The sequence below is a fragment of the Ambystoma mexicanum genome, chromosome 5p (genome assembly GCF_040938575.1).
Source record: "Ambystoma mexicanum isolate Mex_15411 chromosome 5p, UKY_AmexF1_1, whole genome shotgun sequence".
Lineage (NCBI taxonomy): Eukaryota > Metazoa > Chordata > Amphibia > Caudata > Ambystomatidae > Ambystoma > Ambystoma mexicanum.
This window is the reverse complement of record NC_090930.1, coordinates 458707990-458724282: the sequence shown is the minus strand read 5'-3', so window position 1 is coordinate 458724282 and position 16293 is coordinate 458707990. Positions and strand designations below refer to the sequence as shown.

General features: G+C 46.3%; 1 protein-coding gene across 2 annotated transcripts in view; it reads right to left on the bottom strand.

Moving 5' to 3' along the window:
- Positions 1-2196: 2196 nt before the first annotated feature.
- LOC138481015 (sodium- and chloride-dependent neutral and basic amino acid transporter B(0+)-like) overlaps positions 2197-16293 on the bottom strand; it is a 995695-nt gene continuing 981598 nt past the window's right edge. For both annotated transcript variants that reach the window (XM_069612862.1, XM_069612863.1), the window contains one exon: positions 2197-2554. In XM_069612862.1, coding sequence (XP_069468963.1) covers positions 2384-2554 — 171 coding nt within the window. In that variant the 3' untranslated portion in view covers positions 2197-2383. The remainder of the gene's footprint in view (positions 2555-16293) is intronic.

The following is a 16293-nucleotide window of genomic DNA, read 5'->3' as shown; positions in this document are numbered from 1 at the left end:
GCTTATCAAGGACTGCATGGTTATAATTAGATATGTTGAGAGATGCATTCATGGTGAAATATGTATATGCTTATAAGGGCCTGTAGATATGCTGAGAGAGGCATACATGGAGACATGTGCTGGGTGACAATTCGCCATGCTTATCAATGCCTATGGAATGACATTTAAACATACTGGCAGATGATTACATTTTGAAATGTAGCCATGCTTATCAAAGCATGCATGCATGCATGATGCCACTTCATATGCCGAGAGATGCACGCATTATGAAATTGATTCCTGTTTATCAAGTACTGGGTGATGACATTTCCATACAATGAAAGAGGCATGCATGGCAATTCATAGGCATGCTTTTCAATGGGTGAATGATGATATTTAGATATGCTGAGAGAGGCAAGAAAGGTGAAATTTAGTGTTGCACTTCAAGGCAGAATTCTGATTATCTGAGTTGCGAATGTGAACCAAGCTTACAAGGTGTGCACAAAAGCAATTAGAAATGCTGAGAATTGCCAGCATTGCGAAATTTGGCCATGCTTTGCAAGGCCTGCATGATGAAAATCCTATCTGCTGAGAAAGGTCTACATTGTGAAATATATCCATACTTCTTAAGGGCTGCATGAAGGCACTTAGGTATGAGAGAAGCATGCAACGGGACATGTAGCCATGTTTATTAAGGCCTGCATGATGACATTTAGACAAGCACAGAGAAACGTTCAGGCCGAAATGTATGGATGCTTATCCAGTCTTGCATGATGACATTTCAATATGCTGAGAGAGGCAAGCATTGTGAAAAGTAACTGTGCTTATCATGGTCTGCATGATGACTGGGACGACTTGCCATTTGTAAAGGGTTTAGGAGCCCTGGCTTTATTTTTAATTTGTATCAAACTTAATGAAATGATGCAGGTAACTCCCTCTGAAAGGGAAATCTGCTGATCAGATTCCCCTTTCATAAGCTCCATGCCAAAATCACAATGTGTACCTGTGTCCTGCTGATCAGTATCCTGATTTGTAGCACCTGCTCTACCTTTGGCATAGAGCAGGTTCAGAGATCACAGCTGCCCATTTGATGGCTGCAGTGACAGCCAAGTCTCTACAGTGCAGGAGCTGCATTTAAGATATGCACACCTGTATCAAAACTATGATGATCATGATTAGCCCACGATGGTGGCAGGGTAAACCCTAAAAATAAAGCTATGCCTGAGTTAGGGCTCAGTGTACAACACTACTTATGATTATGGCAGCCAAGTCAAATTTGATATGTTCCGCTCCTGTGAGTCTGCACTGCTGTGGAAGGTGATGTGTATTCTGGTCAGATGGGTTAAGCCTGCAAAATGAAAGGACAAGGATCTAAATGGCCAGGCCTCTGCCTTGATGTCTTTGTGAGGGTAGGAACACCCTCCATCAGAGACAGCCACACACCAGGTGGCTACCCTGGGACCAGGCATCAGATTAGCACAAACATTCAAAGGGAGTAGCCTCACACAAGGGTGCTGATTTGTAAAGGCCTTTGAACCTACTGAGAATGGAAGGGGTTGGAGCTAGAGTAGCCAGAAGAGCTCTCTTTGGTGGAAGGAGACTTCCACCATTTTGTTTCTTTCTCCCTTGGCCCACATTACCACAAAAGACGACAGAGGTATATCTCTTCACTGTGCCTGTATAACATTTATGATTGGATTGCATTGGATGTTGGTTTGTAGAAGTGTGATGTCTGAGTGGGCATTTTTGCCCCTAATCTTCCTTGTATTCATGCAGAGAAGAATCACATTCATCACAATGACGTGTAGATATGTTGAGAGACACGTGCATGGCGCAGCATAGTCTTGCTTTCCAAAGCATTTATGATGACATGGGAATGCATGGTGAAAGTTATTTGTGCTTATGCAAGCATTCCAGAATTTAGCATTACATATCATGGCCTGAAGGATGATATTCTCATATGCAAATAGTGGCATGCAGGGCAAAATGTAGCCATTCCTAATAATGTCATTCCTGTTAATGCATACATGGTGTAATTTAAATATGTTGAGAGATTCATGTAGAAATACACTTAGCTATGCTTATAAACGTATCATTGGTGACATTGAAACACACAAATATTGGCATGCTTAGTGATGTTTAGCATGCTTATTTACAAAGACCTGAACAGTGGTCTTGTGAAAATTTTCTATGGGAAAATAAACATTCACACAACAGTTTACTTCAATTTTGCATTTGTCTTAGATAATGGTTTTTAATGGTGTGAGTTCCTTTAATGCCCTCTGAATTGGTGGCAAAGGTCACCATAAATGTACAGATGATCACGATAAAATATGTAAATGGTAGTTATACAGATTGTATTTCATTATTGTTAATGGTCTAATCACAAAGAGTATCTACAATATTAAAGATATGCAGCATTATCACAGCCAGATAAAGATCCATGAACAGTGGGGATTTCAACGTTGTTATTCTCTTTATCCGTGACAGTCATCATGTGCTTGTATCGTTCTCCACGATTCGCTGCTAAGGCTGGACCCCAGTTTGGTGCAGGCTTGCATGTCATTATAATACGCTGGAAAAGATCAAAGCCATACTTATTTCATAAACTACTTTGTATACTTATTAGTTAAACCATAACACACTTAGCAGTTATATGTTAGCACCTTTGCATGTGGGTAAATAATGTCTGCACACATGTAAATACTGCTCAAACACATCAGCCCCAGTGCAAATACACACGTGTTGAATTTGCACTGGTGTTACTGTGACTGTGATTGTATAAGCAGCATGTGTTCATGAACAAAATAACGTAAGCCATCCTTAATTGTATACACTGTTATGTTATTATTATTATCCTCTATGGATATGTATGGCCATAGAGGGATTGCTGAGCACAGTATGTACAGCTAAAATGCCATTTAAAATTAATGTAAACCCCATATAATACAAACATTGTTGGGAGGCAGATCGTCACCCATAGCTCCCGCCCCTCCTCTGCAACAATACTGCAAAGATGAGCGTCATTACTCACTGAGACAGCTGTTACCCCCTTACCGCCCACAGGTACAACAGGTCTTGGGGACAATGTGAGTTCAAACTAAACTTGTGACAGTAAAAGAGCAGGCACTCCACATGAAGAACACATACAATAGGTAATATATGCATTAATCAAGAATACTAACTTAACATCCACAGACACGAAAAACACTAACATGACCAATTTATAAGGTCAATGCAACATGAACCACTTGCGAAAATAGCTTGTTAACACAGAAGCAAATAATGGTGTAGCCATCTTATCGAAAATGGAAGCTGCAGCACGCCTCTGAACGAGCACAGGCCTCAAAGCCTCAGGAAAACTCAAAAGGCTGAATCCACAGAAATAGACAGTGGCTAGCAACTGATGCCAAGGTTAGAGTGAAATAAGGGGGCATTGGAACAGCATAACAAAGGTATGAAATAGCAATTCCCAAGGTGCAAGCAGTATACTCCCAGATTAATTAATGTTTCAGAAGGGCTGTGGGATGTTTTTACCCATGCACCCAAGCCCTACCATAAAACTGTGTAGTACTGGCATTGAAAACATCATGATGGCCAGAACTCCCCAGAGAGTGCACAGGGAAAACATGAAGAATAGGCTGCCACCCATTTTTGCCTATGTTGTGAGCACAGGAGGGCACTGCCTAAAACCACCATTGGGCTACACACACAGTAGCCTGAAACCATTGGGAATGGCAATGCTGATTGCCAAAAGCAACCCAGAACTGTGGGGAATTCATTTTCTTAATGTCAACAATGGATGCAATACTGGTGCTCACCACTATCAGAAAGCCGGCGTTTTAAAACCACCAGACTTGTGTGTAAAACTGAACAAATGAACCCAAACCAGGCCAAGGAAAGACTTGCTAAGAGGTGGATACAATGTAAAACTATATTCTGAAATGACTTGAAGGAAGTAATTATTTAATGTATATATAAAAAAATAGCTGGGGATGTCAGCAGTTTAAGTGAATTTGGGTTTAAAGCCACTAAAATCGAAATCTTTAGAATAAATGAGTGACCTACTTGTGAGTGTCACATAGGTTGCAATTGTTTAAATGTCATAGTTTTGAACTTAGAATCAGCATTCTAGCTGCATGTGCAAAAATTGTAAGTTGGATTTGAATGTAGAAAACTGGGAACTAAAGTGACATTTAGCTGAATTCTGCCTGACAACTACCCCCGACAGGAGAAACCTGATCAGCCACTCTTCCCAGGCCTAGCTGCATCCTGCTGCCCCTGCCAAAAGGAGATGACACCTCTCTGATTGGAAAAGGGGAGGAGCACCTGGGGACGGCAGGAAGTTGAACAAAGCCCTGTCCTGGACTCAGGCAAATGTTATATTGGGGGGGTCGTAAAATGGCTTCCTCTTGGGAGAAACTGGGAGGGGCAGTGCCTGTGAGAGCCAGCTGAGCTTGGGGGAAGTGGATAAACCAGAAATTCCACCATGTGCTTTGGAAAACCACACCCCTTTGGGGCCAGAGCATGACTTTAAAAAGATGGATAATTCACAGTGCGGGCTTGTCAAAATTATATAAATAACATCATCATTCTTGCGATTTTTCTGTGCACATTTTAAGAGGTGTTAGGATCCTGTGGTATGTTCTTGGGGATAGTAGCGGAAAAAAAGGTTGTTACTCCAAATGTATGCATGTTAAAAATCTGACACTTTATCATCTGAAACCCATATCCCTGGTGCACATTTGTGTGAAATCTGGAAAGGTTTAGAGGTCGTTATCTGGATGAAAAGGGGAGAATTCTGTCATAAGTGGACACAACATCGTACAAAGACAGGGATCGGATGGTTTGGTGCTACAGAAAATATGTTAACTGGACCTATAATATTAGAAAAATGGTACATAGATAAATATGTATTTGGGTCAGAAATAGATTTGTGTGCAATTTGACAAGGGGAGGTTCCTCTGACCATAAAACCTACAGCATCACTCTGACACTCCATTTCTTTCCCCCAATCAATGGAGAGAGCAACGCTTGGCCAATGATAAGTGAGAGGGGCAGGCTTAGCTAGGCCCAGGCACACACCCATTTTCAAAACACATAAAAGGAACATTGAAACCCAGGTAGAGACATTCACTTTCCACTTTCTTGCGGCACGCTTTGCCGGGAGACTTCAGACTTCACATCCAGAGATCCAGACTTCAAATCCATCAATCTCCAGAGACCAGAAATTAACTCCAGATATCCAGACTTCAAATCCATCAATCTCCAGAGATCCAGACTTCAAATCCATCAATCTCCAGAGACCAGAAATTAACTCCAGAATTTGTAGCAGAGAGGCCTGAATCCACAAGCTGAATCCTCTTCAGCAGTCCTCAAAACCAACCAAACTATTCAACAGCCGGGCGAGATGTTTGAAATCTTTGCCAAGAACTTTTGCAAGAACCTGTAGCAGTATCCAGAAAGCAGTGCTGTATCCGGAACCGCTAACAAAATCAGAGACCCAGAGACCAGATCGCTGTGAAGAACCGCTAGCAGAAGTCCAGCCAATCCTGACCCGATCGGTGACGAAGTCGCATTCCTGTCCAAAATCTAGTGTGTGTACCCAGCTAGCACTGTGCCAAAACCAATCTCTTAGTTTAAAATAATCTAATCCAAACTATTTTAGCCTATTAGAACTGGCTTCTAGAATCGTGTTGTTCTGTCATCTTTAAAACTGAAAACTGTCATCTGTCATTTTGAGCTTTGAAATTTCAAATCCGAAAAACGACCTTTACTAAATCGGCCGTATCTCCGGAACCGTTTGGGCTAGGAGCGAGTTTTAACTGTCATCTTAAAGCTAAGATTCTACGCTTTCCAACAAGCCTAGTGTCTTCGTAATTTGACGCAATTTGACATTTTGCTTAATTTCAGCCACGTGTAAAAATACTTGTCCTTGCTTTCCTTGCTGAAATTCGTGTGCAACCTGACAATCATTCATAGAGCATTGCTAAAGTGATCCGGAATTAATTTAAGCATCTCTCACTCACCCTGAACCTCCTATAGGGAATTAAAAGCAATTTGAGTATATTTTTCACTTCATTGCCACCACATTTAAAAGGATTTTGCCTGTGTTTAAAACTCCTACCTGTTTTCCTCTAAGCTTGCTAGGGGGGGAACTGAATTATATTTGATTGCATTCCTGAGAACTGTGTGCTTTCCTCCCATCTCTTTACCTTGCATAGAGGGGGGGTGAATTGTCAAAGAAAAGTGATTACATTGTTCTTTGTTGAAGTCGTATCAAGTTTATTTTCTGTACTGCATTTTCATTCATCATAGCATTGTCCTTGAAGCCATAAAAGCATTCTCAGCTACTTTATCCTCTCTATATCACTTCTAAGCCATCAGAAAGAGTGTACCACCGTAACATTATCCATTGTTGATCAATATCATCTTCACAAGTGTGCTATCAATTATTAATTTATTATAAAAGTGTGATAGATATATATTGTTTAATTTTTCAAATAAAACCTTTTAATTCACAAAACAAACCTACTTCTTGGCTCAGTGGGGTCAGGGGGATTCTAAGAGAGGGGTGTTATATAAGGGTTGTCATCCAGAGTACATGAACTGGACATAAAAATATATCAATAAGGGTTTCCATCAGCATCCCAGACTAGGCATTGACTTAGCTGTAGTGTTGAATTGAAGTCGCTTAGAGGGCACACACAAACTTTAATAGCCAGGTGCAGTAGAACAGTAAGCCTAAAAAACTTTCTGAAGCATAACTCAAGAGTGTCCCAAGTGCAATAGAAAACATGACACATGCATTATTATTAGCTAAACTCTCAATAAATAGGAGATAATTATGTTTCATACACAGTCTCATAGCACGTGACCCATACACAGAGAACACTGCCAAATTATTTGAAGCAAACACAGATGGGACACCAGCCCTACTCCCTAAAGGCATATGTAGACACGATGCACCACACAATGTCAAGTACAAAGGGATTATCCGGTTTTATGGCCTGAGAATGAGGGATGTTAACTTTTTTTATTGGAAGATGAAAAGATCATGGGCTTCTCGCACCCTACTCTGTGTCTGGCTCATATCTAGATGACCTGTAAAGTGTCCAAGGTTGGTTAGCAGAGAACCAACCTATTAGAATCTTTGGTGTCACACCACCCATGAAATTATATGCCAACCTCTCACTTGTCATATAGATGATGTATTTTAACTTTTATCAATACAGGAGTGGATCCAGGTGGAGCCCTCAGACACTCGTAACACAATGAAATGTTTAACACCTATGAAATGTATATATAGCCAAACCCATTCATTATCCCCGTTTCCCTTAGGTTTTGTAAACTGATTTTATGTTATGACATCATTGATGACAAGTTTGTACTAGTTAAGCTATTGTTTCCGATTAACATGTTGAGAGCAGGAGACACCAATGGTTGTATGCTGCCCCAGTTTTGTTTCAATGTAAATAAAGCTGGATTTTTCAGTGCACTTTGTTTACTGTGTCTACACTTGCACATTCTTTGTTATCTGCACCATTGGAAGATGGAGTAGTAGAAATGCATGTGTCAAAGAAACCAGATGCAAAGTCACTTATGATCGATCTGTGGGGGACTCTACTCAAATGCAGCAAATACATGGGCCTTGTGAGACCCTACACAGTCAATGTATACAGTTCACAAAATGGCTGTTCATGCTCGCACTCGTTTCTACTGTGAATGTTCCACTCACAGGAGCCACACAAGCCTGTAAATCATGTTAAAAGGTCTGTCCCTGAAAGACTCTCTGTGAAAAGTGCCTTATCGCGTTTTTCTTTGAAGGATGTTGGACTCCTTGCCTGTTTGCAGTAGAACAGTAGGCCTAAAAAACTCTCTGAAGCATAACCCAAGAGTGTCCCAAGTGCAATAGAAAACATGACACATGCATTATTATTAGCTAAACTCTCAATAAATAGGAGATAATTATGTTTCATACACAGTCTCATAGCACGTGACCCATACACAGAGAACACTGCCAAATTATTTCAAGCAAACACAGATGGGACACCAGCCCTACTCCCTAAAGACACATGTAGACAAGATGCACCACACAATGTCAAGTACAAAGGGATTATCCGGTTTTATGGCCTGAGAATGAGGGATGTTAACTTTTTTAATTGGAAGATGAAAAGATCATGGGCTTCTCGCACCCTACTCTGTGTCTGGCTCATATCTAGATGACCTGTCAAGTGTCCAAGGTTGGTTAGCAGAGAACCAACCTATTAGAATCTTTGGTGTCACACCACCCATGAAATTATATGCCAACCTCTAACTTGCCATATAGATGATGTATTTTAACTGTTATCAATACAGGAGTGGATCCAGGTGGAGCCCTCAGACACTCGTAACACAATGAAATGTTTAACACCTATGAAATGTATATATAGCCAAACCCATTCATTATCAAATTATTTTTATCGCGTTTTTCTTTGAAGGATGTTGAACTCCTTGCCTGTTTGCAGTAGTTTGACGAGCAGCAAGCGACTGAGACCCCATTCACAGACATGTAAAAATCTCTCCTATCTGCAGGGCTTTAAGTGGGGTAAGAAACCGAGGGTGGGGCCCTCATTTGGGGGTGTGGCTTGTGGGAGGTGCGTGGCCTAAAAAGTACGCAAAACGTAAGGTATGCACACAAATATATATATATGTTATATATGTGTATGTGTACCATACTATGGTTTGTGTACTATGCAAGCCATCTTTTCTAAACATAGAAATATGTAACATATTTCTATGTTTAGAAAAGATGGCTGCAAAGTACACAAAGCATAGTAAGGTGCGCACACAGATATATAACATGTATATATATTTGTGTGCAAACCTTACGGTTTGCCTAGTTTTCAGGCCATCTTTTTTAACATTTCGGGTTTATAAAAGATGGCTTGGAAAGTACACAATTCAAGCCATCTTTCATAAAGCTTTGACTACGGACAAAATTGTCAGTCACAAAGCTTTATAAAAGATGGCTTGAATTGTGTTCTTTTCAAGCCGTCTTTTACAAACCTTGAAAAATGTCGAGGAATCCCAGGTTCGCCGAGGTTTAAAGATGCCTCGGCGACCTGGGGAAACAAAGGGACAGTAACAGCCTCTGGTGACCCCTCGCACGAGGGGTCACCAGAGGCAGTTAGTATGACTGGCGGAAGTGGCAGCCAGCCTCAGCATCGCTGTGGCTGGCTGGCACTTCTGTCAGCTCGCCTGACCTCATAGCAGGAGCATCTACCGTCGCGGCTGCAGCCGCGACGGGATAATGCATCCCGGCAATGTTGTGGTGGGACTTGGGGGGAGCCCGACAGGGCCCCGGCTCACCTCCACTTTTTGGAGACTGCCGGGGCCCGGCCCGGCAGGCCCCGGCCCACTTAAAGCACTGCCTATCTGTGCACGTGCTTAATTTTGACAATCACCAATCATAGCAACTGGTAGCTATGTTCAAATTATTATTTGAAGAAAGAAAATAGTGTTCTAAATGTCCCAGTCAAACTACTCGGCTATGTCTTTGGAACTCACCTATGACACCATGCCAGTCTCTTAAAAGCCATGATGGATTAGGATATCGGTTTTTAATTTGCAAAACATTGGAAATAAACTGCATAAGTACCTTCTTTTGACAGTGTCTCTTCATATGGCCAGCACAGGGGAAAGGTCCATGCTGTTCCAAGAGTCACAGACCTTCACATTAGAGCCTACTTTGCATCAGGGGACACTGAACAACTAACCTGGCAAAGAATCAAAAGCCTCCACAAAGTATTCACTGCTCAAGTGGTTGAGCTTCTCAGAATGTGTCTTAATTTGATTAGAAGCGTACTGCTGCACACATTGGCCCTCATTACGACCCTGGCGGAATTTGGAAAACGATGGCGGAAATGCAATACCGCCATCGAATAGCGCTCGGTGCGACTATGACCCGTCACCGCAAAGTACGAAGCCATTAGCGACACCGTAGTGAACGCCAACGCTAACTGCACCAAGCACGCGCGCGCGCGCCATGCCAAACCGTAAACACCACCATGGCGCAAGGGTACGCCAATTCCGACCCTAGCGGACATGTACCTAACGCCATCAAGCATGGCGGAATGAACCATTCCGCCATGGTGAGAAGTACGGCATCGTGAATCAACCGTAAACGGCCCCACTGAGTGCCTGTACACCGCTCCCTGCCCACAAAGTACAACTCCCCGTAGGTGCAATGAAGTCACAATGCAACCATTGAAATGTACAAGTCACCCATGCATGCCAACGAACAAATGAAACACAAGAGGGGCCAATGGGAGCTGCAGGGCACAGATGGCACGAATACAGAAGCCATCCCAATGGACATGACCACAGTCCCCCACCAAGAAACGCACGCAAACACAGGCACCTGTGACCAGCAATATTCCGAAAATCACATCATTCCACCAGTCCACCTGGCTGACCGGCATCTGTTACACAAAACCCAATCCCCCGCCCCTGAGCATGACAACATTCAAACAGTCATATTGGCAGCCCCCATCCCTGACCTCACGGGCTTCGTAGGCAAACGCGTCCAGTACAGTACCACGCAACTAAACTCCGAAGCTGGAACCCAATGCAGATCTCCTCACAATACATCGCTCCCCAAATAGGAATATGCCACATCACTTGCAAAGAAGAACGCTACACGGGCCAAATCAGAATAGAAATTTAATGCACAACAAAATCACCAAGCCCATACAGCCATCAGGCCATGAACTCCAAAAGACATTTCACCATTGTGGGCTGCATCCGCAAGAAATGACCAGCCACTACTTGTGTGACGCCCTGTTCCATCATGGTACACAGAGCCACATTCACGTACGAAAAGGCAACATGGAAGCGCACAGAACCGCAGGGCCGTCCCAATGGGGAGGCACTAGTCCAGCTGAAAGGCCGAAATGTTGCTCCGAGCCACCAGTACTGCGTAAGGGCATGTGGCCCATTGGCGATCGTCCCATAAGATCGTAATGCTGCTCCACTGATTAACACGAAGCAGCAGGTGTCGGGAGTAAAACCCATCTGCAGGAGTGGCATACAGATGGCAGTGGCAAAAGGGGAGGAGATACCTGTCAACCAAAAGAAAAGAAAAAGAACAGAATGGCCATCAGAACTACATTCGAACAACTCACTTCAATGATCACACTAAATCCACAGCCATATGCATGCTAGCCCACTCCAAAGGTTCATCACCACCCAAAAACCACTTGCGACTCATAACTATCTATATCGAGGTGTAAACACCATCACAAACGAGTGTACCTGTGCATGCGTCTGTCAAAACAGAATCCATCAGATGGGATTGGTAACGTGCATGGACACAAGTGTCTGAGGGCGCGTCGAGACAGGGAGGGCTCAACAAGGCCAGATAGACGATGGTCCCACTATGGCAGCCCTGCATCACATAGCGCAGGGGAGGCGGATAGATTCCAAGAAGCCCTGTACATGGCAAACTCTGTATCAAATCACCTGCCCATGCATCCATTCATCATTCCCTCATCCCGGGATTAAAACGCCTGAATATTTACTCACATAACATTAGAAATATCCATTGAGTCTGTGCGTTATGCAGCCTGCAAAATCCACAGTGCCCCAGCCCGTAATGCCAGTGTTGTGAAGTAACATGTATTTGGGAACGTCCGGCCTCATCGCCCACGTCGCTATTGCGCATCCCAAACCATTCATATCAATCATTGCATCCTCGCCATGGCCCCTGTCCCAAGGACATTGAACAATAGTACGTTATATTTGCAGTCAGACCTGTGGGCATTTCCCCGCCGCTAGCTGAAAACCGAAAGCGCCGCCCTTCGAATTCCTCATTTGCAACATCACGTCGAAGAAGCATCTGTGGCCGTTTGAAATCACTAATTAATCCATCTAGTGCGGCTGTGTGTGAAAATGGCAACTGCCTTCACCCACAAATGGGACGCCCCGCCCGTCATTGCAACTCGGTACAGTGATGCATGAGGGCCCACCGTTACTCGAGTACTACGTACCACTGACCCTTCACAAGTCTGTTCGCGACTGCACAGATAGTATGTGAAACAATGGGACCATAGCAGAATGAACATATCAACCAATGTTACACGGCCATCGGGTACAAATACATGATTGCAATAGCAAGATGCCATTCCCCGAATTGCAGCGTTGTGTGCGGGACGTGCTCGGCCAAAGGGGAGAGCAGTTTGCACAGGTGGAATGAATCACCACAGGTGGAGGCCATACAGCCTGAAAACACATAAATTGCACAGCCAGTCTCCTCCCACAACCACACCGAAATGCTACCGGCAGGACTCGCGATGTTGGCCCTGGGGGACCTGATAGCACTGCAAGTACTCCAACTCCAGGAAGAAGACGAACACCAACTACAACCGGCCGCACGGAGGAGACGCAGGAGGAGGAGGAGGGCAAGGCAGGGCCAGCAAGGGCCGCCAGCACAGCCACTACCACCACGCAGGCAGCCCGCAATCCCACGCCTCCGAGCACATCCGTTCAACCTCACTGATGAGCAGATCCACACCCTCTACCGTCTGGACCGGGACACCATAGCCGCCATTGTGGACATGACACAGGCTGACCTTGTCAGCATGATAGACAACCCAACCGCCATCCCACCCCTACTGAAGGTGGTGTCTGTACTCCACTTCCTGGCCACAGGCACCTACCAGCACACAGTCGGACAGTTGCATGGCATTTCTCAGCCACTGTTCTCACGGACACTATTGCAAGTGCTCGATGCCCTCCTGCAGCACGCAGACGACTACATCTCCCTACCACGCTCGGAGCAGGAAATTACCAACACAAAAGTGGGATTCCATGCACTTGCCGGCATACCGGGTTGCATTGGTGCCATCGACTGCACCCATGTGGAATTGGTCGTCCCACATGCCATGGAGGCCCAGTACCGCAACCGAAAACAATTTCATTCTCTGAATGTACAAATGGTGTGTGACTCCAACAGGATCATTACACATTGTTGTGCCCGATTCCCTGGATCAACCCATGATTCTATGGTCTTGAGGAACTCTACAATACCACGCTACATGGAGCGACACGCAGGGAACAGATCCTGGCTACTCGGTGAGTCTCATTACATGCATGATAATGTGGGGTATGTGATTCGGCAATGACCTGGCAGGAAGGGGGGGGGGTTGTGCGTACGTAGCAATGGCATTCCACATCATACGTTTCTCGTCCACATACAGGTGATGCTGGATATCCACTGAAGAGATGGCTCCTCACACCAGTCCGGAACCCACGGGACCAGCATGAGGAGGACTACAACCATGCCCACTCACGTACCCGTGTAGTCATAGAACAGGCATTCGGCCTACTGAAGGGTCGTTTCCGCTGCCTCAGCAGGTCTGGCGGGGCACTCCTGTACCGCCATGAGAAGGTTGCAAAGATGGTGATGGCATGTGTCATGCTACACAACATGTGCGTACGTAGAAATGTGCCCATGCCCCCTGACGCAGAACTGCAAGCACCTGATGATGGTCATGATGAGGGCGGGGATGTGGCAGCACCTCAAGGAGTCTGCGAGGCACCGGAGGGCCGTGACATTCGTCAGCATCTCATTGATGTATGCTTCTAGCACTCACGCCTGGTGGCTGATACATGGACACGGGACTCGTGGCACTGTGTGTGTCTGGGACATGCACAATATGGACTGTACGCCTATGATGGCCTAGTACACAAAGATCAATGTCCACACATCTCATTGGTTGATCGTGCACTGTTTATGGCATATGTGATATCATGTTGTACACCCTATCGACCCGCCACCCAAGTGAGCCCAACACACCCCCTCCACCCTCCTACCTCCCCCCCGAACACCAGTGTCCAAAGATGCTCATTGTCAGTGGGCTGTCGCTATTGCAAGCCCCCTCTGCGGGTATCAGGGGCACCCCTGCCTGTGGAGCGCAGGTTCCTCCCAGATCTACGTTGGGGGCTGCCCTGGACGGAACTTGCAACGGATGATGTCTCTGCCTGCTCACGTCCATGCATGTCCCTAAGGGTTTGCGAGAGCTCAGTGAGCACACGGCGCACTGCGGCAAGTTCGGCACATACGTCCTTGGACGTCGCATGCAGTTCCCCCCTCAGGCTCTCGGTGCTTCTCTCCATTTGGACTCCCAGGCTCTCGGTGCTACTCTCCATTTGTGCCCTTAGTGTCTCTGTACCTCTCTCCATTTCTGCCCTAAGTGTCTCAGTTGATGTTTCTATGTCTGCCTTAGTGCCCCCACATTCATCGGCATGGTCCTTGAGGAGCGTGGCCAGTTGCTGCTGTTGCACGATTAACTGGTCGAGGGACTGTTGCCTCTGCTGGGCCATGGCCATTTGCGGGGGTGTCACAGAGGGGCTGTTGACCTCATGTTGCCTTGCCACAGGGCTTGTGGGGGATGGCCAGTCGTCGTCTTGTGGGTGCCCCTGCGTGGTATCCTCATGTTGTACGGGATGGGACAGACAGGGGGATTGGGACAGGTCATGGATGGATCTGTCTTCGACATCCCCGTCTTCTGTGTCGGAGCATGCTGCCATCAATGGGGTGTCACCTATGGTGCTGCTGCCACCAGAGGCAGTGCCTTCTGTGGCATCCGTTGGGGGGACCTGTGGTGGTGGTGGTGTGGGCATGCTGGCTGCTGGGGTGCCTGTTGATGTTCCCTCTTCTGTGCTGCCACCTGATTTGTGCTGCTGCCGTGTCTTGATGCGTGCAGCTGAGGTGGAGGGTCTTTGGCCGTTGGTCTTGGCCCTCTTTGCAGGTGTGCTGGTAGGGGTGTCCTGTAGCTCGTCGTTTGGATCGGACCCTGTGGTGGAGTAAAGGAGGGCGAGGGTTATTGATGGGTCTGTGGGAATTGGAATGGCATTGTATCACATGCATTGGGGTGGTACCTGAGGGTGATTTGGGTCGGGGCCTTGGAGGTGCTTTCATTTGTGTGTGGAGTGAGGGTGCAGTTGTTTGGCAGCCTGCAGTTAGGGTGTGCCTGCTGCACGTGTAGTGCGTGTTTTAGGGGTTTTTAATTATTTATGTATTTATTGTGGGTTTTAACGTGCGCTATCAGGCCGATGTGTGTGGACGTTCTCCTGGACATGTGTTTCTGTTGCACTATGTGGACACATGGTACTTCACATGGTTGGACTTTGTGGATTTGGCATTGTTTTATCTGGCCCACCTACCTGAATCTTCGGATGTCTGCACTCCTTTCTCCATCCCTCCGACTCCCTCTATGCTCTCCATTCCGATGGTGGAGGCACAGATTTCTTCCCAGGGGGTCAACTTGATGGGTGATTCAGGACCTCCCCCGGTGGCTGTGGCAATGTTGCGGTTGGCAGAGAGTATGCTGCGGACGCGTATCCGCAGGTCGTCCCATCGCTTTCGGCATTGCTGTGGGGTGCGGGGTGCGGTCCCCACCGCACTTACCCGCTGTGCCACCAGAGCCCATATGGCCTTCTTCTTTGCAAGTGCCGTCCTGGTCATTTGTGTGCAGAAGACGACGGCAGCATTCTCCTGGAGGGTCTCTGTTAGCACGGTGAGTTCCTCACGGGAGAAGTGGACCTGCCGCTTGCGGTCGCACGCTTTCTTCGCTACTTTTCCCATTTTTCTTGGTTTCGCTAGGGTGGATGACGGGTTGGGGTGTGTCTCAGGGTAGTGTTTTTAGTGGTTGTGTGGTTTTAGTGGTTTTATAGGTGTACGGCGGGATGTTTCCCGTTCCGGGCCCATGTTTTGACTTCCGTTTCCGTATATTTCCGGTCACCGTACTTTCCGGTAGGCGCACACTGCGGTGTCCGCTGTGATGGGTGGCGGTATTGCACCTAGGGCGCCGTACGGCGGCGGTGTGGGCCGTTTTGGGGTCATTTCCGCCATCGCGGACTTTGCACTTCCGCCATGCCGTGGTGCTCGTGCCCGATGGGTCGGAATGGGCCGCACTTTGCTCCTTCGTACAATGGCGGAAACGCTATTTGCGCTGTGGCGGTCCGGTCAGTCTTTTTCCGCCAGGGTCGTAATGAGGGCCATTGTGTTATGTTCAAAGACCCCTCTCCCACCAAAGAGAAAACCAGGATCAGCCGTTTTACTGTCATAATGAGGAGTTATGGTGAATCATTTGGAACTGTGCCATATTGACAGATCTCTTATAGAGGGCAAACAATGGGTCCATCTCTTGGAGAAAAGCAAGTTGCGTCAATCTTGCGAAAGCCAGGGATTCCTTCAAGCAGGCAAAGACCTCTGAAACCGTGGCAGTGCAAGAGGCAGTTGCCAGTACTACAGTCTTAGAAGGACACCTT